Source organism: Schistocerca cancellata, chromosome 11, assembly GCF_023864275.1.
Source record: "Schistocerca cancellata isolate TAMUIC-IGC-003103 chromosome 11, iqSchCanc2.1, whole genome shotgun sequence".
In the NCBI taxonomy this organism is placed as follows: domain Eukaryota; kingdom Metazoa; phylum Arthropoda; class Insecta; order Orthoptera; family Acrididae; genus Schistocerca; species Schistocerca cancellata.
In genome coordinates, this window is record NC_064636.1 from 45,693,208 (window position 1) to 45,716,274 (window position 23,067).

Consider the following 23,067-nt stretch of genomic DNA (forward strand, 5'->3'; position numbering starts at 1 on the left):
GTGCTTGGCAAATGATAGCATGTGAAGTGGAAAATATTTTGCCATTTTACTGTGTTGTTTGCAAAAGAAGCTAATTTTAACATGGCAACAAGAGAGAGGAAAAAATGTTTACAATTCACACAAAAGTAATTCAGCATAATCCTCTAATACATTGTGTTTTTAATAATAAACAGTTCTGTTATTGATTGTTGGTTGCCCTGGTAAATCCTGTTAACATGTTCTTAAACAAGTACTTTATTTCTGTTGCTGAGAGCTTGGGGTTATCAGGTTCGGTGAAGAGTGCAATGGAGTATCTGAGATCAGTCTTTAAAAATAACTTCAGTAAAATGGAAATGACACTCACATCTCCCAAAGAAGTAGCATCCACCGTAAAATCCTTAAAATCTAAGTATTCCAGTGGGTATGATAACATATCAACAAATTTAATCAAAGAGTGCTCATGTGAGTTGAGTTCTATCTTAAGGTATTTGTGTAAGCAATCTCTTATCAGCAGAACATTTTCAGACTGGCGAAACTATGCTGAAGTTAAGCCTATTTACAAGAAGGAGGATAAAGAGATACCATCAAACTATTGACCAATTTCACTTCTTGTGGCTTTCTGAAAGATATTTGAAATGGTTGTGTTCAAGCGTCTCCTTAAGCATCTGACTGCAAATAATATATTGTCAAAGTTACAGTTTGGATTTCTTCAGGGTTCTGATATAGAGAAAGCTATTTATACTTCCAGTGAGAATGTACTTAATTCATTAGATAATAAATTAGAGGCTACTGGCATTTTCTGTGACCTGTCAAAACCTTTTCCTGTGTGAACCACAGCATTCTCTTAAGTAAATCAGAATATTATGGTGTCACCGGCAATGCTGCAAAATGGTTTGAGTCTTATCTGTCTAACAGGAAACAAAAGGTGTCGTTGCAAAATACCTGCGCAGTAAGCAGTCTGTTTTCATCTGACTGGGAATTAATTACATGTGGTGTTCCTCAAGGTTCCATCTTGGGTCCATTGGTTTTTCTTGTGTACATTAATGACTTCTCATCTGTGACATTGCCAGGTGCTAAGTTTGTTTTGTTTGCAAATGATACAAACAGAAGTAGCTGCTAATCAAATATTCACTGTCATTAAACTTACTTGAGGCTCTGAACCTGTAAGAGATTTACTTCCAGCATGAGTATAACATATGAAGACAAGCAGATCAAAGAGATTGACAGTGTTAAATTTCTGGGATTGCAACTTGATAATAAATTCAGTTGGGGAGGGCGTACCACAGAATTGCTTAGGCACCTAAACAAGGCTGAATTTGCCATGAGAATGATGTCAAATGTAGGAGATATAAATATTAAAAAAAAACTTGCACAGTTTGCTTCCTTTCATTCTATTATGTTATATGGGATCATATTCTGGGGCAACTCAACAAACCGAGCAAAAGTTTTTAGGTTGCAAAAGCGTGTGATAAGAATCATTTGTGGTGTAAATTCAAGAACATAGAAACCTGTTCAAGGAACTATTTATTCTAACCACTGTTTCTCAGTATATTTATTCCTTAATGAAATTTGTTGCAAGTAATACATCTCCATTTTGAACCAATAGCTCAATACATAGTATGTAAAAAAAATGTGTGACTAGGGCCTCCTGTCAGGTAGACTGTTCGCCAGGTGCAAGTCTTTCGATTTGATGCCACTTTGGCGACTTGGGCATCGAAATACATAGTATCAATACTAGGAATAAGAAGAATCTACATAAAGACCTTGGTCCAAAAAGCGGTCCACTATTCAGGAACACACATTTTCAATAAATTGACAGCAACCATTAAAAACTTGGTTTCAGATAAAGCACGGTTTAAACAGAGTTTGAAAGACTTTTTGATGCCAGCTTAAGTAAAAATATCGGTTAGATTTCAGTTTCGACAACACCTAATCACAACAGTCAAGATTAGGTATTTTGTGTATGAGAAATTTATTAATAGTGCATAACAATGTTTCATTCTGACAGCATGATAATTCTGTAAATATTAGCTGTTCCAGTTTACTGCATTGTATTAACGTATTTCAACTATCTCCTGACACTTTGTCATGTTCCACACCCACAAGAATCATCTCATTTTTTGGGTCTATGTAATGAAAACTGAATCTAATCTAATCTAATCTAATCATGATTGTTTCCAGACTCACTGGCTGTTACTTATAAGGGAACCTCCCCATCGCACCCCCCTCAGATTTAGTTACAAGCTGGCACAGTGGATAGGCCTTGAAAAACTGAACACAGATCAATCTAGAAAACAGGAAGAAGATGTGTGGAACTATCAAAAAAATAAGCAAAATATACAAACTGAGTAATCCATGCGGAAGATAGGCAACATCAAGGATACTGTTAGCTGAGGAGCGCCGTGGTCCCGTAGTTAGCGTGAGCAGCTGTGGAACTAGAGGTCCTTGTTTCAAGTCTTCCTTCGAGTGAAAAGTTTAACTTTTTATTTTCAGACAACTATCAAAGTTCAGGCACTCATACATAATCAACTTCGCTCTCAAAAATTCCAGGACAAGGTTCAGATTTGCTTGGACATATGCAGGATTTGTCGTTCTATTCACGGAAAAATTTGAAAACGTTAAAAACATATGTTTTGACAGAGTACAGGGAAAACTGTGTGACTGTGAAACTGTTGCAATCATTTGTTGCAGTTTATGTGACAAACTCTTATGTTTTCATCACTTTTTTTGGGAGTGATTATCACATCCACAAGAAAACCTAAATCGGGCAAGGTAGAAGAATCTTTCTACCCATTCGCCAAATGTACAAGTTAGCTGGGTCGACAACAAATTCCTGTCATGTGACGCACATACCGTCACCAGTGTCGTATGGAATATATCAGACGTGTTTTCCTGTGAAGGAATCGGTTGACCTATGACCTTGCGATCAAATGTTTTCGGTTCCCATTGGAGAGGCACGTCCTTTCGTCTACTAATTGCACAGTTTTGCTGTGCGGTCGCAAAACACAGACACTAAACTTATTACAGTGAACAGGGACGTCAATGAACGAACGGACAGATCATAACTTTGCGAAAATAAACTTTTCACTCGAGGGAAGACTTGAACCAAGGACCTCTTGTTCCGCAGCTGCTCACGCTAACCATGGAACCACACCACTCCTGAGTTCACAGTCTCCTTGATGTTGCTTATCTTACGCATGGACTACTCAGTTTGTATATTTTGCTTATTTTTTTCATAGTTTCACACAACTTCTTCCTGTTTTCTCGATTGATCTGTGTTCAGTTTTTCAAGGCCTATCTAGTGTTTCAACTTATAACCAAATCTGAGGGGGGTGCGAGGGGGAGGTTCACTTGTTAAAAGTTTTGCAACATAGGCGTCTGTGTGAGGATTAAGCAGTAAAACTATATCTCTCCTGCTACACTGTCCCATTATCAGGGGAGCCTCCACTTCTACCGTCGTCATCTCCCCTACCGAACTGCTTGCACAGCTAGGGGCCAAGTAATATTGTGCACTCTCAGGTGTATTGTATTGTATTGTATGTTAACCGGGGGCCTAGAAACGACGGAGAGGCTCCGTCCCCGCCCCCGCCACAGTGGTCCACAACCCGACAACGACTACCGCAGTCCACTTCACCCCTCCGCCGCCCCACACCAAACCACTCTTTCAGAGTTATTATGCAGTTTGGCCCCAGTGGAGTCAACAGCTTCAGTCCTGTTTCTTAATCTGGGTACCATCAGCTGGTAGCGGAGGAACATATACGTGATCCTTTATGAACCCCCCAAAACACCAGTTACACTTGCTTCATTGAGAAAGGTAGACCCGTACCCTTTCTGCCGGGATGTGACACAGAAAACATTCAGTTTAGGGGAGTCTCATCACAGCTCTACCATTTTGTGGGGATTCGCTGACCCCCAGATGCACACATTGTATGTGTTTACATTTCCGCTAATATAAAATGTCGATTCATCACTGAAGACTACATAATCCAAATAAATCTTCATCATCACGAAGTAACACTTCATTTGCAAAGTTGACAATTCTGTAGTCTGAAGCCGTTACAGCTTGTAATGACTGCAGATGCTAAGGACATAATTGTACGTGGCTCCTTAAGTCTCAGCACATATGAGGGCTATTCAGAAAGTAGGGAACGTTCTGACATTTAAAAAAAAACTAAGTACAAGACCCCCATTTTATTGTATACGTTTGAAAGAGCGACTGACATATTACTTCTCCACATAATCACCAAACACATGGAGGCACTTATCATAGGGTGGACAAGATTTGAAATACCTTCATCGTAAAATTCTGCCTGGAGTTCCGCGTCATCATCAAAGTGCTCCATTGCGAGCCAGTTCTTCATCTTGGGGAAACAAGTGCAAGTCGCTTGGTGCAAGATCGGGGCTGTAGGGCGGATGAGGGAAAATTTCCCATTTGAATGAATTAAGGAGTTCTTTAGTGTGGTATGCCGTGTGAGGTTGGGCATTGTCGTGCAAAAACAAAATTTTGGACGTCAGCTTTGAACTGCTCTTCTAAGGCTGTGCAAAGTTTGACAGTACCGGGCAGAATTTACGGTTGCTCCACTTTCAGGAAAATCAATAAGCGGCACACCCTGCCTATCCCAAAACACTGTTGCCATCGACTTCCTTGCTGACAAGGTTTGCGAACATTTTCTTGGGTTTTGGGTGGACCTTGTGTGCCCTCGCTTTATGGACTGTAATTTTGTCTTGCAATTGATGTGTTTCACCCAGTCTCGTTAACAGTTACGATTCGATCCAGTAATGAATCACCATGTTTTTGGTAGGCCTCCAGAAATGTCAATGTTGTCCCCATTCGCTGTTCTTTATGGTGCTCTGTAAGCATTTTGGGCACCCGTCGTGCACAAAATTTGTGGTAGCCTAGCTTTTCAGTAACAATTTCAAACAACAAAGTCTGTGAAACTTATGGAAAAGAAAGCAAAAGCTCCATTATTGTGAAGCGACAATTTTCACAAATCGTTTCATCAACTTTAGTGACAGATCATCAGTCACAGTGCTCGGGCGTCCACTCTTTTCTTCATCATGAATGTTGGTTCGGCCATTTTTAAACCGAGTGCATTATTCCCGGTCGAACATTAACTCATTACGTTGTTTCGGTACACTTCACACAGTTCTTGATAAATTTCTATAGGTTTTAGGTTTTCTGCCAACAGAAACTGTATCACTGACTGCACCTCACAAATGGTGTTATTTTTGATTGCAGCGCACATTTCAGATTCGAATATCGAAAAAAACAGACATGCAGAGATGTTCGCACTGTCACGGATGGATGCCGACTGAGCTGCCGAGCACGCACATACCAAAATATACGCGATCGGCGCACGCCTAGTGGCATCAGACAGAAACATTCCCTACTTTCTGAATAGCCCTCGTATGTAACTGGAATTGCTAATTCAGGCTAGCCTTTCATACTGATTTCTGGGGGCTATACATGAAAGACTCTCTTAGCGTGTACACCCTGTTACACTCGGTTTTCCAATACTCTTCCGTTTGCAAAGACAGTGGTTGCAAGGTATAGAAACAAATTACTTTAGTTGATCTTTCATTCGATGTATTGTTTGTAATTGTAAGTTGAGTGTAATAAATGTTACATAGCCTTCAAATCCTACTACTCATTCTGAAACACCCAATAGTTGACAAAAAAAATAATACAATTTGTGATTAAGAATGATGTCAGCAGCTGGCTGGATGAGCAGATAACATCACAAGTTTACGTCTTTACAATTTGTAGCAGTTTTTGTTGTTAGCAATATTAGCCTATTTCCAAGAGTTAGCAGCTTTCACTCAGTTAATACTAGGCAGAAATCAAATCTGCATGTAGAATGCACTTCCTTGACTCTTGCGCGAGTGCAGTATTCTGCTGCATCCATTTTCAATAAGCTACCACAAGAACTCAAAAATCTTAGCAGTAGCCCAAACTCTTTTAAGTCTAAACTGAAGAGTTTCCTCATGGCTCACTCCTTATATTCTGTCGAGGAGCTCCTGGAAGAGCTAAAAAATTAAGCAAATTCCAGTGTTACATTGTTGATTGTCTTCATTTAAACTTACGACTTGTCACCTGAGTATGTTTTTTTTTATATTTCATTTTATCTGTTTCTAATACCGTGTTATAATTTCATGTATTGACTCGTTCCATGACCATGGAGACTTCTCCTTAATTTGGTCCCACGGAACAATAAATAAATAAATAAAAAATATGGATCTGAAGGTTTATCGAGTAGGGTATCGAACAATTCAAAACGTGCCTCTCAGTGTGTTACATTACGTGTCCAGAAAACTAGGAACGAACTATAGAATCTGTGTCTGTGTTGAAGGTGATTGCTGAGCTGCGCCGCTTCGACGGAGACAAGAACCGAGCGACGGCTTCTCTCATCGCCAAGTCGACGAGATTCGTGTGACTCACGAGCGGCCGAGACAGACAGAGAGGGTCGACCGCGTCCCTCCGTGCAGAGGTTGCTGCCGCTTTCTGTGCTCCTCCCCCTCTGTTACCTCTTCTTCCCGCGCTCCTGTCACTCCGCAAACTTCTGACTGCAGCGTAAACACCTCGGCACGGTGGAAAAGTTCGACCGTGGCTCGCGTCTGAGTGGGTGGGGATTTGCAGTTTTGTGTTTCCACTCCGTTACCAGTGACTGTGGGTCCTGTGTGGGGATGGAGTGGTAACTGGCTTTATTCCTAGTAGAGAAAGTGTGATCTCTCGTCTCAGTCCACACGTGCACTCAGGTAAGAAGGAAAGGGCTATTGCCCCTCACACGTATACTTCAGTCTTGCGCAGTTCCACATACTTCCTACGTTTCTTTATACATTAGCTTCCGTCCTTTGAAGTAATCGTCAGTTGTATCATTATTTTATTTCTACAGATGATCCTAGTATAATTTTGTAAGTGGTATTGGTGGCATGGCATTGATGGATATCAGGCCCAATTGTTTCACACGGCTCGTGTGAAAAAGAAGATGTTTAAGTGTTATATGAAACAACCAAAATACCATGGTTGATATAGTTTTGTTTAGTTATTTACATGTTTCATAGGTCATAATTTTGATCTCTTGCTGTGACATGGAGTGGGCCAGTTTTACAATTATAGTACTCCTACACAGTGAAGAATATGAAACATACTGACTATTTAGAGGATTGCCTTAAGTGTTATTTCTCCTCCTCCTCCTCCTCCTCCTCCTCCTCCTCCTTTCTCTTCTCCACTTCATGTATCAGGCAAACTACCTGTTACAGTATGCCATCTCTTGCATGGTCATCCTAGATGCTTTCTTCCAGTGCATTTATAATTGAGAGCTTTACCTGGAGTCTTTCTCCACCAATACTGCATACATATTCCTTCCATTTTCTTCAATTTTCTTTTATTTTTTCATTTAGGTTATATATTCCTTTTGCACTCGTATGTACTTCCTTGGTGTCTTATCATCATCCATCCTTCACTTCCAAAGTAAGGGTTGGTTGGCACTGCTGTGGTTTTATAAAACTTCAGCTGAGTTTGTCTCCTGGCTTTACTCTGCAATTCTTTTTTACAATTGTTCCACATGTAAAAGTAAATTTATTTTATTTTCTGTTCACATGATGCTTTTATTCCTATGTGATGCCACATGCTAGATATTAAAAATATTGAACTTCGTTATTCTACACTACCTTTGATCTTACAGGCTGTGTGCCCTGACACACCGTGACTTTTGCCCACCTAAAGACAGTTCAGAAATTTATTCTGAAGCAATCTGCTACAATTATGGACTCCCATCTGACAGTCGTCTTAATTCTCTACAATCAGTGTTAGGTCATGTGCATATAGGATTGCATTCAGTTTAATGTCATCATCTAAAATTACTCCTTTTTTTATTCACCATTTTTCATCAATTGATCACTTCATCTATGTAAACAGATCTCTCTCCTGAGAGTAGTCAGGCTTATTTTCTCTGATGTTTCAGCAGAGAGTTACAGTTTTATTTTTGCGTTGTGTAGCTGGACTCGGCCCTAACAAATAGTGCTCATCACATCTTCCATCTGACACCCAGTGTCTACTGAAAGCATCAGTTTGTTACCTGTTTCAAACAAAACCGTATTTAAAGCTGATTTTTACATGCTCGTTTGGTAGAGCGGCCCCAGATCAGTCTAGTGCAATATCTGTTTTATCTGTAGATATTAACAGTGACAGTGAAACATGAAGAATAACCAGCTTTCTAGCAGTGGCAACTCCACCTTGGCCAGTGCTGACCGCTACCGCCAAGCGTGCGGCACTTCTGAGTTGCTGCTGGATCGCTGTTTATTCTTTGTGTTTTACCATCCCTGTTAATGTATATCGATTAAATGAATATCAGACTAGACTACTTTGGGAGCACTGTATTGGATGCGCATGTAAAATTAAGATTTAAAAATGATTTTATTTGTAACAGGGAGCAAACTGATGCAGTCTGTTGATACTTTGTGTCACATGAAAGGCATGGTGGGCAGTAATTATTTACTTATATGGATATGGTGTCTGTTCTTTCGGACATGTTGATGACCTGCGGCTGTCTGGAACAAAATTAGAATTATTAATACCTTCAGCTGCTGAGGGGCGTTGATATATATCAATGGTGACAGGTGAAAATGTGTGGCCCGACTGGTACTCGAACCCGGGATCTCCTGCTTACATGACAGATGCTCTATCCATCTGAGCCACCGAAGGCACAGAGGATAGTGCGACTGCAGGGACTATCTTGCGCACGTCTCACGTGAGACCCACATTCTCACCTTATATGTCCACACACTACATTCTTAGTGTCCCTACCCAACACACTCATTACTCGTGGAAGACATTCTTACCAAGTCCCATAAGAGTTCGGGTAATATATGTGCATCCATATATAGTTCTGGCAATATCGGCCATGACCTTCTCCTGTGCGGATGCACACATATTACCCGAACTCTTACAGGACTTGGTAAGAAAGTCTTCCACAGGTAAGAAGTGTGTTGGTTAGGGACACTACGAATGTAGTGTGTGGACATATAAGGTGAGAATGTGGGTCTCACGGGAGGCGTCTGAGAGATAGTCCCTGCAGTCACACTATCCTCTGTGCCCTCGGTGGTTCAGATGGATAGAGCATCTGCCATGTAAGCAGGAGATCCCGGGTTCGAGTCCCGTCTGGGGCACACATTTCCACTTGTCCCTGTTTATATATTAACGCCCATCAGCAGCTGAAGGTATTAATATATAATTGTAATTTAGTAATTATTTAGGCTAATTCCAGCCTCACACTGCAAAAAACAAAATTGCAATAATCTTCCGAGACACACAGAAAATGCACCTGATGACCCTTAGGAGACATACCCAATATATTCCAGAATTTAGGGGAAATATGCCAACCTTGTCCTATGCCTTTGTGGAAGCTCATTGGTTTTGTGGTTATGCTCCCATGTCACACACACAAGCTAACTCCAAGAGGCTTATACCTAGTTATCACGTTTAGTTCTATTACTCTTTTTAAAGATTACTTTGAGTTTTAGCCACTCTTTTGGTACCTTCACACTTCCGCAGTATCTATTAAAAATGTGAAGAAGCCTTAGATGTTGGAATAACCCTCCATATTTCCATACCTCCATATTAATACTGTCTAAACTAGTGATTTTTCTACTCTTTGCAGCTTTTAGAAGCTCCATCAGTCCTCTCATATCAGTAACATTCAGGTTTTTTTGTATCATTTACTTCAGATAATTCTGAATTACACTACCATCACACCACATTTTTTTGTAATGATCCATCCAGTCCTTCTCTCCTATATTATTGACACATGTATGATCCGTTTCTTGTCTGTTGTGTGCTTTCATTGCTTTGTAAGCAAACATTTGTCTACCATGAAAATTGTGTTTTATGTTGCTAATAAGCATATCCATTATTGTGCATGTGAACACGTGCTTTCCAAATTGTGCAGTTTGCGTTGTATTAAATCTCTTCCGAGATTCCATTCCTAACTAAACTCGCTTAATGCCTCATTGCTGGAATCTCACTCTTTCCGTTGATTTCCATTTGAATTTAAAGCTTTTTTTATGCGCTAATGATAACATTCATCTGTTTATTACTATACGCACATGACACTTATACGAACTCTGCTCAGTACGTTAGAGTTTACAGAACAGCTTACAGAAAAATCATTGTATTAAAATTGCTTTTCATCGGAGCTACAGTACTTTAACACAGTCTCTCAGATTGTTATTTCTGGAGAACCTCCAGCCAATCACTCGGCAGTGTCCTGCAGTATTGCCCAAACTCGTCTGACGAGTGTCACTAGATCCTTGCCACTGCCCCCCCCTTCTCTCTAAAAGAAACAGCCCCCCCCCATACACACACACACACACACACACACACATTTAAAAATTCTTCTATGGAGTAGAAGTTGTCAAGCGGATATGATTTCAGTTTGTGTTTAAAGTTAGTTTTGCAAACTGTTAGACTGTTTTACACCTCAGCGAAGGTGATCTTTCGAAAGTAGTAGGCTTGCTGAATATCTCACTCATTTCTGTGCCACATGATGGCCGCATTATGGCTAATGGAAGTCACTGAAGATTTTCTATTAAGCTTGATTATAATACTTGTTTCACCAGTGAAGAAAACTATTTCTGCTGCTTCGATATATGTTAGTGAATCATTTATATATAAAGCAAGAACAATACTGAATCCAATATCAGCCCTTGTGGTACAGCTGTGGAGATTATTCCACAGTCAAAAGATGCAGTTTTTGTTGCTCCCTCTTCCTGCATTTCCTAAAGTAACACTCTGCTTCCTTTTACTTCATTAGCATGATAGTCAGTCACTAATAACATCTCTGATACCAAAAATATTTGAATACTCTTAGGAGAACCTGGTATGCTTCAGCCAGCACAGAATGTGTGTCCTCATAATGTACTAAACCTGTGTCGCACACTGCTCCTGTGCTAGTATGATTACAACTCCATTGTGAAGCCTTCACTTATTGTTCGTAACAAAGATTAAAACTTTTCATGTTGCAGTTAGGTGGAGGGTCTTTGGGAGTAATTGGCACTCTTGTGCACTTCGTATTTCCAACATTTGGTTCTATTTCAACTCGTCCTCTTCCACATTAGTATTAATTTTTTGTTGTTGTTCTTATTGACAGGCTTGCCACAGCTCTCCATGCTAGCCTACCCTGCAAATTCACCTTCATCTCTGCATAACTACTGCAACCTACATCCATCTCAGCCTGCTATCTGTATTCACTCTACATCTCCCTCGAGTACCTTGGAGGTTTATTCCCTGATACCTCATCACAAGTCCAATTATTCTGTCCCTCCCTCTGGTCATTGTTCTCCCATGTTCCTTTCCTCGCCCATTTTGCTGATAGGGTACCTCATTTCTTGTCTTATCAGTCTGCATTCTTCTATATATCATATTTAAAATGCTTCGATTCTCTGATCTTCTGGTCTTGCCACAGTTCACAGTTGTCTTTACTGTGCAAGTGGGAGGCAACAAACTATTTTGGCATTCAGAGGATCGAAGTGTTACTGACTGAGCTTTTGTGAAAAGCTTTCTCCACAGTGAAAAATGTGCTTATTTTAAAGGATTACTGTCTCAACGCACTTATCGTATCTGTGATGCTCTCACAGCTATTTCGCAATAACACGAGATGAGCCGCCTTCTGTTTTTTACTTTTTCGATATCTTCTGTCAATCCTACCTGGTAAGGATGTCTCTTTAGTGGATTTGTGAGACCTTCAAAATCTCAAAATTTTGTTCCAATTTAATGCAGTCTTTGGTTTGCCTTCAAAACATCATTTTCTATATCATCATTCAATTCTAAGTTGTTCAAAACTGTAATTCCAGTATATTTACTTGTGCTGGATGAACTTACTATTATAGCAGTCTAACACATCCTGTTTTCGTTTTGTAAGTGCACTGTCATTTGCAAGCAAGATGTGTACAGCTCTACTTTCATGTGTGCATTGAATGAGTGGACATGAGAGGAGAGATCAGAATCATTGATGTTGTGTGTATCTGTGTAGTAGTGGCTCTTTGGAGAAAGAGCAAACAGAGGTCTCAAGGGATAAAACAGAGGGACAAGTTTTCCCTGTTTTTCTCCGACACCTGCCTGACTGTTACTTGTAAGACTGTGTCTATGGTGTTTTATTATGGGTGTACTTGCCACAGTTGGTCACTAACGTATTTTTCACACTTGATATAAAATAGGTATGGCTAATTGAACAGGTATAATACATTTGGATTGATGGTATGTATTGGGATCTCTCTGCTGAAAAAAAAGTCAATAATTGTTTGGTGTAATGTGATTTTTGACTGCTGCCATTGCATAAGTGGATATAGATATTTTAAATGTAATTTTAGAGCATCATGACACACTCAATTTTAATGGTTTAAAAATCTTTTTTGATGTGCTCAAAGTTTGTGACAGGTACCAAAAAGACAGTTGTGTTATTTTGGATCTCATCTTTAGACAGTTTCTTGGAAGAAATGTTCTTTAATAATGTCAAAGAAAATTCCTTTTTTATATTAAAAAAAGAGAGATGTGATTTTAAAACATATGAGGTGGCAACGTCAGTTGCTCATTTAGTTTTAGTCAGTGTCCTAGTACATAAATATATCATATCTGAAGAAGGTTTCTTGTAGCTTGATATGTGTCTTATTATTAAGTGAAATTATACAAAAAAATCATTGTCAGTGTTGTGATGAAAAAGTAAGCTGTTGTAATAGGTGCAGAAAGGAGGAAGATACCGAGGTAACACTGGACACCATTCATTGTTAGTGAATGACGTGCTATGTTGCTATATTGTAATATGAAGGCAATTCTTTCTTGGAAAAACAAAAAAAATAAACATGTGGATGTTTGGTATTGATATCATTACATGTAACTAGTTGTCATTGATGATCTGTGTCTTCACATATTTGTTGCAAAGTGGCTTCTATTGTCATTGGTGATCTGTGTGTTCACATGTATGTTGCATGGCGGCTTCTATTTTGCTGTGGAAACTTAGAAACTTAAGTCACAAAGCCATTGAGGCCCAGATATTAGTGATAGCCAAGGAATTTGTATCATTTTGTGTTGTTGGTGACCACCAAGTGATCATTTTATGAATGTCGTATGGCCTATGTTGTTACCACAAATTTTACACTATGAAAACCTTGCATGTGTATTATTGGACTTTTAAGTTTTTGCAAGATGATTATTTTATTTTTTATCTGAGAGAGAAATAAATTTTAAAATGACGATTGCATTTTTCCCCTCATGGTGGTACTTGCCGTGTTCCTCCTCCTTTTGATTCCCACTTCTTTCTTTGACTTTTACTTCTTTAGTTAAATTTTAACTTTAGATACTACTAAAAAATGTGAACAAAACTTTGACAAGTGTAACTCTGTTTGTATAACAATGGTGAAGTGTGCCCTAATACAACTAGACAAATTTGTGGGAGAGGTGGTCACTACAATTGCGACAGACTATTATTGAAATATAAACATCTAATGACTAAGGTTATTAATGGTGACAAGAAAAAATGGTTTTATTGTATGGCCAAATTTGGAGCTATTTTTTGCCAAATTCAGTGCTATTTTTTGCTAGTTTTGGTGCTATTTTAAGTCAATTTTTCTATCTTTGGTGTTATTTTTCCTGTTCTGCATCTTTTTTTCCGAGTTCCAGTGCCATTACTTTACTAATTTCTGTGTTGTTTTTTCCTTGTCTTTTTTTCTAATTTTGTTGCTATTTCTTTATCAATTTCAATGCTTTTTTTGACATATTTGGTGCTATTTTTTGCCAATTTCAATGTTACTTTTGCCGAGTTCAATGATGTTGTTGTTGTTGTTGTTGTCGTCTTCAGTCCTGAGACTGGTTTGATGCAGCTCTCCATGCTACTCTATCCTGTGCAAGCTTCTTCATCTCCCAGTACCTACTGCAGCCTACATCCTTCTGAATCCGCTTGGTGTACCGTATTTACTCGAGCCTAAGCCGCACTCGAATCTAAGCCGCACCTGAAAAATGAGACTCGAAATCAAGGGAAAAAAATTTCCCTAATCTAAGCCGCACCTGAAATTTGAGACTCTAAATTCAAGGGGAGAGAAAAGTTTTAGGCCGCATCTCCAAATCGAAACAAAGTTGGTCCACTGTAATATGAGACAATTTAGGTCGAATGAATGACGATACAGCCACAGTAGTTTGGTTCGAGTCGTAAGTTTAGCAGTTAAGCTTTACCAGGTAGCCATTACTATGCATCAGGCGCTCCGTCCGTATTTATACGGGTACCCTTCCTTTTTCACGTGCTTCGTCTGGTTTGAATTGATTGCTTATTTTTCTTTGATCTGATAAGCGCAGTTTTCTTTGTTATAGGTGTTTACATCACTCTACACTGAATATGCATTACTGTACTGTGTCATGCATTGTTTGTCGTACTCTGATACTGTATGTTTATGGCCTGTCGCCGATCGCGGCATGGCTTGCTGTGCACGCTACTGCCGCTTACAAATAAAAAAGAGAGAGAGAGAGAGAGAGAGAGAGAGAGAGAGAGGGAGAGGGAGGGAGGAATCGTCTCATTAGTGAAACAATGGCAAGAGACTGCTACTTGTTGTTACTTACACTGCTGCTTTCTTTGATAATGATGCCGGCCCTGGTGGCCGAGCGGTTCTAGGCGCTTCAGTCCGGAACCGCGCGACTGCTACGGTCCCAGGTTCGAATCCTGCCTCGGGCATGGATGTGTGTGGTGTCCTTAGGTTAGTTAGGTTTAAGTAGTTCTAAGTTCTAGGGGACTGATGACCTCAGATGTTAAGTCCCATAGTGCTCAGAGCCATTTGAACCATTTTTTTTTATAATGATCAACAAGAACCAAATAATAGACTGCGTATGATAGAAGATGTTCTGAACGAGGGTTTAGCGAAAATTTTTCTCCGTTTGAAAATCTTTGCAGGCGCCTCTTTAGTACATTACATTCTGCACAGAAATTAGAGTCATCTTAGATTTAAAAATCTAGTCAATTGCCTCGCTTCATTTCTGACTGTATCACTGTTTAGCATAAGAATAATATGAATATAAACATGACATGATATGTATATTCTTCCGCGTTTGCTGTTGTCTCACTCTAGTTTTGTGGTCCACTGGTTTATTCCGCAGACAGGATTTAAATGAGATAGCAGCAAACACGAAACAATACATGGCAAAATGTTTATATTCGTATTATTCTTATGGTGACAAGAATACCGCATGTGATTCACAATTTCTAAAAGTTCCTATTAGCAACCATCTCTTCTCACAGAACGTAGAGTTGGCCATATTGACAAACATCCTAAACATTCTTGCCAGTTGGGTTTTCGTAGTACATTGAAATGCTGCTACATTCGAAGATGAACAATACGGAATTTGTATTTACTTCGTTGGATAATGTATGAAAATGTAGTGATTGAAACTCGGGGCGGAGAAAAAAGCTCATCTTTCACCTTTTTTAAAATTTATTTAATGACACAGAGGTTTTGGTGCCAGTATTTCTCTCTGTGCCTACAAAGCTTGCTTGTGTAGCGCTACATATATTCGACGGCAGATATTCGTTGTGGCGTCACCTACCCACATTTTACAGAACTTCCGCTTGCTATGCACTCGATTCTAAGCCGCAGGCGGTTTTTTGGATTACAAAAACCGAAAAAAAGTGCGGCTTAGATTCGAGTAAATACGGTAAATGCTACAAAGCCTTAAAACCCCAATATTCATTCTGAAACATCTGGTATGGTACACGCAAATGTCGTCAATAGTGGCTCTAAACCAGGTGCACATTGAGTCAAACTGAGCTTGCATGACGTAAGGGAACACCATTCTGCTTTATCCCCCTGCAATATCTTGCTGAAAGATGTCACAGAGACTTTGAAAATAGGGTGCAGCCACCAACCTTAAAATATCATAAATGTAATGCTTGCAGTGAAAAATACCACTTATACACACCAGATGTGATCATCTTTTGTACCCAGTGGGGTATCTCTACCATCATGGCAGTTGCTAGACCCTCACAGACTGGGAACATTCGTTCTCCATGTACGCACTATACACGGATATGAGGTGTGTGTATAAAATAATGGGGCTTTTGCTGCTAAACATTGTATTTCAAAAACATACATATTTAGTTAGTGTTGCCCACAATGTACTCCCCTTCTCTATCCCTACAATGCTCTATGTGTATTTTCCAATTGGTGGAAACAATACCGGAAGTGTTCCCCTGTGACATGTACCACTTTCTCTTTCACTGCTTCAACGAACTAAAATCTTGATATATTTGACCTTGGGGAATAGATAAATCACATGGTGCTAGGCTAGGTCAGGTGAGTAATGATGATGGTCTAAGACTGGCATATTGCAGATCACTAGAAACATCTTAACAGACAATGCCGTATGAGCTGGTGCGTTGTCTTGATGCACAACCTATGATTTTTGTTCCACAATTTGTGTTAGTTTTTTCTTATTTTCTTACAGTGTTGAGCAAGAAGGTCAAGGTAGTAATGTCGATTAATACTTTGAGCTTCAGGAACCCAGTGAAGATATGCGTAATTACATGAATACTGAAAAAAGTCATCATTGCTTTGAATGTTGATGTGTTCATTCGAGCTTTTCTTGCTCTTTGTGAAGCTGGGCCCTTCCACAGCATGGACTGTCGCTTAGTTTCTGGATCATAAGTGAAAGAGAAAGATTTGTCACACATTGTTACTCGTTCCAAGAACTCAGGTTCATTTTCAGTTGTATTCAAACTGCCAGGCTTCTTTTTGTTTGCTTGTGAGAATTTTTGGCATCATTTTCACACGAACATTATTCTTATCTTAAATTGGTTATGTGAAATTTGCATTGACAGTCAGATCGAATCAGATTACCTACTTTTCCAATATTTTCATATGTTTTTCATGTTGAAGTGCGTCCCAGGTGCCAGTCATCTTCAACATCTTCTGGCCATCCTGGAAACACTTGAAAACTCGCGTACGTCACAAACAGTCTCCGCTATACAATTAATTCGTTTAGTAACAGATTTCAGTAGACGTTTTTGCAAGTTTCACATGAAACTTCACAACAGTTCATCGCTGTATAATGACACTTATTTTTTTGTCAAAAGAGAATAACAGCTCTTTACACAAACCGAGGCCGCGACCGCACTGATCTGCCTACGGGCACCAGAAATGCTGCATTTGACTGAGAAGGCTGCATGCTTCACAGCTGTTGGCCGTTCATTGTTGGAACACACATACTTGTATGTGACAGTATCAGTCCCATTATTTTATAGCCACACCTAGTATGTCTGTTGTGATGCTGCCTCTGAAATTCGTCTGAGAAGATGGTGTGGCACCAACTGTGTCCAGTACTGTCGTCAGCCACTCCACTTTCGAAGCTGCTATAGTCCCTGCTACTCCAGACGCTGATGCGCCGACTCTGTGGATACTTGCCTTGCTGTAAACAAGACCTTTTCACGACTCAAGCTACACGGTGTGGCTGTACATTCCTGTACTAACGAGCAAACGGTGTCTCTGTAAGGTCAGGCACTAGTTACAAGGGGTCAATGAGATTCTGCACAGTATTTAATACGGCGCTCTTAAACATATTGAATCCACAAGTACAACACATTTTAGCTTTCTGTGTGCCGTATGAATAATATAACGATTTTTCAGTTGTCATTGTTACAGGGTTTGCAAATAAAAATTTTCCAAATGTAGGGGTTCTATGAGGGGGTTGGAAAAAGAAAAAGGAAAAAAAAAAAATCCTGAAATATCATTGCCAGGGGCTGAGCTTGTGTAGTGCACATTTCTGCCACTAGGTGTGTAAAGCGCAACTCATTGCCAGTTCAGTGCCGGCCGTGTTGTTGACCTGGCTAGTTCTGTTCACCTGCAGTGATTGTTTTCGCTAGCACTGTTCTGTGCTTGTTTCGTTTTTTATGATGGCAAGTTTCAGTGAACAATATGCAGGTGTGAAATTTTGTTTCCTATTCAGTAAAAATGGTGCTGAAACTGTTTTAATGTCGAAAACAGCTTACCAAGATGACGGCATGGGAAAAACTCAAGTGTACGAGTGGTTTGTTCGATTTAAAAATGGCGATATGTTAATTGATGACAAACCTTGTCTTGGACATCTATCAACTGCCTGAATTGAAGAAAATATTGAAAAAGATTGGGAGCTTGTGCTCACAGATTGTTGACAGACAATTGATCAACTGTCAGAGATTAGTAGGTGATCGTGCAGCTCAGTTCAGTGAATTTTAACGGAAGATTTGGGAATGAAAAGGATTTTTTAACGGAAGATTTGAGAATGAAAAGGATTGCTGCCAAGTTTGTTCATCGGGTTCTGACTGACAATCGAAAGGAATGTCGTCCATTAAAACAACAGCTTGACTCTGTTCCAGATTTTCTGTCAATGGTCATTACTGGTGACAAGTCATACTGCTATGGTTACAATTCATATACAAAGCAACATTGACCCCATCCAAAAACATGTCAAGTCAAATCAAACATCAAAACAATCCTGCTTTGTTTTTTTGATGCCAAGAGCATAGCTCATTCAGAGTTTGTTCCCCCCGATCATATCATCAATCAAACCTTTTATTTGGAAGTTTTAAGAAGACTGCACAACAGTGTTCAGAATGAAAGACCTGATTGTGGCAGACAAGACAGTGGTTTTTCCATCACGACAATGCACATGCACACACAGCCGTCTCTGTTAAGACAGTTATTGGCTAAAAATGGCACGGTTCCGCTGCCCACACACACCTTACTTGCCTGACCTGTGTACAGGTGACCTTTTCTTATTTCCGCACACGAAAGGACGCTAATTTGACAACACTGAAGAAGCCAAGAAAAAACTTGAGGGAGGAGCTGTCAACCATTTCTAAAGATTATTGCAAAAAATGTTCCGAATGGTGGAAACAGGTGGGAAAATGTATTAGTTGTAATGTAGAGTATTTTGAAGGGGATAAGGCTGTTTTGTAAAAGTTTGAAAATATGAATATAGCTTTTAAAAAATAATTCCAGTTTTGTTTTTGGGGAAATACATAATTTTTAAACTCTGTAAAGGCCCAAGGACAAGTTAAGAAGGCTATTTTTATGTTGGTTCCTTTTGTATGAATGTTATGCAGTATCTCTAATGACCAACAATATTCTGCTATCATGCCATAGTTCCACTGCCTCTCAAACTACTTTTATATTACTCCAATGTCCTGGTAAAACTTGTTGCGCATGTTCGTCATTTGTATCCCCCAAGTTAGTAGGGGAAAGAGACACGATGGCAATCTAGGAAATGTAACTTTGGTGACATGTGACACTTTGTATGCAGGAAACAGCTTATCATGTTATTCACAATCTCTTTATAGTCATCATATTTCTGATTTCCACACTAACTCGAAGGCGCTCCACGTATCCTTTGAAATCTCACTTAATTAATTGGTGAAGTCTGTATGTTGCATAAGCTGTCTTTTTTTGTGGGCCAATAAATACTCCCTGTTTAATCTTTGCACTGCTAATGTTGGGAAACGTAGTCTTCAGATGTGTAAAAACTTTGCCTTCTCTGTCCATTGCTTTTACAAAGTTATTCATTAACCCCATTGTAATATTCAGAGGTGGGAGATATACCTGCATCTTCAGAGTTTACTGACGGCTCATACAACACCTCAATTTATCTGAAATGGAGGCATTTCGCTTAGGCCTCTCTCTACGTATGTAATGTTCTTTGTTGTTGGGACTGACCCACTTGCAGACAAAGCAGCAACATTTTATGTAACCTGGTTGCCCACCAGTCAATAGCTCTGTTACTTTCAGATCTGAACACAGTTTCCGAAAGTCTCTTTCTTCTTAACCAAGTATCCAACTGGAACTGAGGGGTATTTAAATTAAACTATGAGTATATGGTTGCGGAGAGCTTTTCAGTCTGAAACATCTATGATGTACACTGATTATGCAGAACATTATGACAACCTACCTAACAGCCAGCATGTCCACAGTTGGTGCAGATAACAGCAGCAGTGCGTCATGGTATGGAAGCAGTGGGGCCTGGTAGGTTGCCGGAGGAAGTCGGCACCACTTCTGCACACACAAGTCACCTAAGTCTCGTAAATTCTGGGGAGAGAGGTAATGAGCTCTGTTGCCACATTCAGTGACATCCCAAATGTGTTCCATTGGGTTCAGTTCTGGCGAGTTAGGGTCCCAGCACACCAACTGGATCTCGCCAGCGTTCCTTGAACAACTCAATCACACTCCTGGCCTCGTGACACGGTGCACTATCTTGTTGAAAAATGCCACTGCCATCGGGAAACGTGATCGCCACGGAGGAATATACGTGGTCTGCAACCAGTGTATGTGGATTACGTTTAGTGTCTGGAGCTTTTTACACCAGCCCTGTGGAAAGCCTGTATGCTGAGACTGCTGAACCTCCGCTGTCCAATCGGCGAGCAGTCCTTCTGAGTCGTTATGCCAGCCATCTGTCTTCCATGCCTGCTACTCCAGCCCATGACATATTTTTCGACGCCTCCTTTGATGTAGGGTATGCAGGCCGCCCCTCCTCCCTACTACCACCGGGAGTCCGCTTCCGTCAACTGCTCCATTCTCTTTCCTTCTGCTTTCCAAAAACCTTCTTGACAACTTGGGGTACAGCACCGCCTTGGCTCCGTCCCCGGATCTGCCTGCTCCGTGACCTTTGTCGATTTCCCAAGGATGGAACCCCTTCACTTGTTTATCGTTGGGCATTTGCTGCTCTATGTGCACAAATGACAGACGCCACATTTATTTACACCGACGGCTCGAAAACATCGTTAGGTGTAGGGAGTGCCTATGTTGTTGGCGACACCCCAAATCACTTTCGGCTTCCCGACCAGTGTTCAGTCTATACTGCGGAGCTTTACGCTGTTCTCCAGGCTGTCCACTACATCCGCCGCCATCAGCGGATACAGTACGTTATCTGCTCCGATTCTCTCAGCTCTCTCCTCAGTCTCCAAGCTCTTTACCCTGTGCACCCTCTGGTCCACCGGATTCAGGACTGTCTGCGCTTGCTCCACCTGGGGGGCGTCTCGGTGGCGTTCCTCTGGCTCCCGGGACACGTTGGTATCTGCGGAAATGAGGCGGCCGATATTGCAGCCAAGGCTGCAGTCTCTCTTCTTCGGCCAGCTATTCCATCGATTCCCGTCGCCGATCTACGGAGCGTTTTATGTCGTCGTGTTGTTCATTTATGGCACGCGCACTGGTCGACACTTCCCCCCAAAATAAATTGCGGGACGTAAAAACTCTTTCTTGTGCTCGGACCTCTTCCTCCCGAGCGCGTCGTCGGGAGGAGGTAATTTTAACTAGACTCCGGATAGGGCACTGCCTTTTTAGCCATCGACATCTCTTAAGCGGCGATCCTCCCCCACTCTGTCCCCACTGCTCTCAGCTGTGGACGGTAAGACACCTTTTAATTGAGTGCTCCTATTTTAATCCGTTACGCGCTTGTCTACAGCTGTCGCCTGATATATCGTCAATTTTAGCAGATGACACGCAATCAGCCGATCGCGTTCTAGAGTTCATTCGTGCCAGTGAAATGACGTCAGTCATTTGAAGTTTTTTTGGGACAACCAACCCCCTTCTGTAGTGGATTTTTAAGCCTTCCTTCTGCTTTTAGTTTCTCCACTTTTATGACTTTCGTTCCCACTGCTGCTGGTTTCTATTTTAGATTTTTTACTGTTTCTTAAGTCCCGGACCAGGCGCTAATGACCAAAGCGGTTTTGCGCCCTAAAACCACAAAAAAAAAACAAAACAAAAAAAAAAAACCAGTGTATGATTCTCCTTGGCTGTCGTGGTGCCTTGCACAACTCCACTGGACCCACAGATGCCCACATGATTGTTCCTCAGAGTATAAAGGAGCCACCAATAGCTTGTCTCCATCCTGCAGTACAGGTATGGATGAGCTGCTCCCTTGAAAGATGACTGGCCTTCCCATCAGCATGATGATGAAGATATCGGGATTCATCAGACAGAGAAATGCTCTGCCACAGCACCAATGTGTAGTGCCGATGGTCGGGTGCCCATTTCAGTTGTAGTTTCTGATATCTTGATGTTAACATTGGCACATGCACAGGTCGTCGGCTGTCGAGGCCCGTCATTAGGAATATTTGGTGCACCATGTGTTCATACACAGTTGTTCGCTGCCCAACAGTAAAGTCTGATGTTAGTTCCGCCACAGTTTGCTGCCTGTCTTGGTTTACCAGTCTGTTCACCCTTACAACGTCCGACATCTGTAAAGAATGGTGGTTTCACCACATGTTGAAGACACTCACCACAGCACTCCTCAAACACCCAGCAAGTCACGCAGTTTACGAAATGCTCGTGGCAAGCCTCCGGGCCATCGTAATCTGCCCTCGATCATACTCGGGTAGATCGCCACTATTCTACACACAACAGCAAGCTCATTGACACTGCATGCACCGTGCGTGTGTCTGACTAGCAGGCATTGTTCACCAACTGACACTGTTATCACCTGGATGAGTTTATATCAATAGTTGGTCAGTGGTCATAATGTTCTGGCTGATCAATGTATATATGCAGACTCGATCAACGAGTAGAAAATTTGTATCAACGCCAACATTCAAACCTGGTTCCCGTGCTCACTAGGTAGACGCGATAACAACTACACCAACCTGGCACAGTGGCGTAGTGATTAGCGCATCCGCCTAGTAAGTATTAGACCTGGGTTCGAATTCCGACCTTGGTACAAATTTTCATTTGTCACTTCAATCTGTATATATACATAAGGGATATTTATCACCATTATGGAGCAGAACTGACTTTAAACTTGATTAGAGGAATCAATAAAGTATCTCCATTTCTCAATGTTGTGTGCTTTGTGCCCTGCTCAGAACAAACCATTGATGTCACTACCATATACAAACTAGTTGGAGGGAGAGAAAACGTTTTAAACTCACTCCGTCACTTCCTACATAAAGGATTTTAACACACAGATGGAGCGTATTCCACACTCACAAAGCAAGTTACTCAGATTGTGCCTGTGACAGTTTCAAGTCCCTACAGGTGTCAAAGTGTAATTTGATGAGGTGATGTTGATTCTGGTTCCAAATACTCCAGATGTGG

At 40.8% G+C, this 23,067-nt stretch overlaps 1 protein-coding gene across 1 annotated transcript in view; it reads left to right on the forward strand.

The window, feature by feature from the left end:
* Positions 1–8,607, forward strand: part of LOC126108684 (protein DDI1 homolog 2-like) — a 152,272-nt gene extending 143,665 nt beyond the window's left edge. The window contains exon 8 of the mRNA XM_049914003.1: positions 6,330–8,607. Within this exon, the coding sequence (XP_049769960.1) occupies positions 6,330–6,413 (84 nt within the window). The 3' untranslated portion in view covers positions 6,414–8,607. The remainder of the gene's footprint in view (positions 1–6,329) is intronic.
* The last annotated feature ends 14,460 nt before the right edge of the window (positions 8,608–23,067 follow it).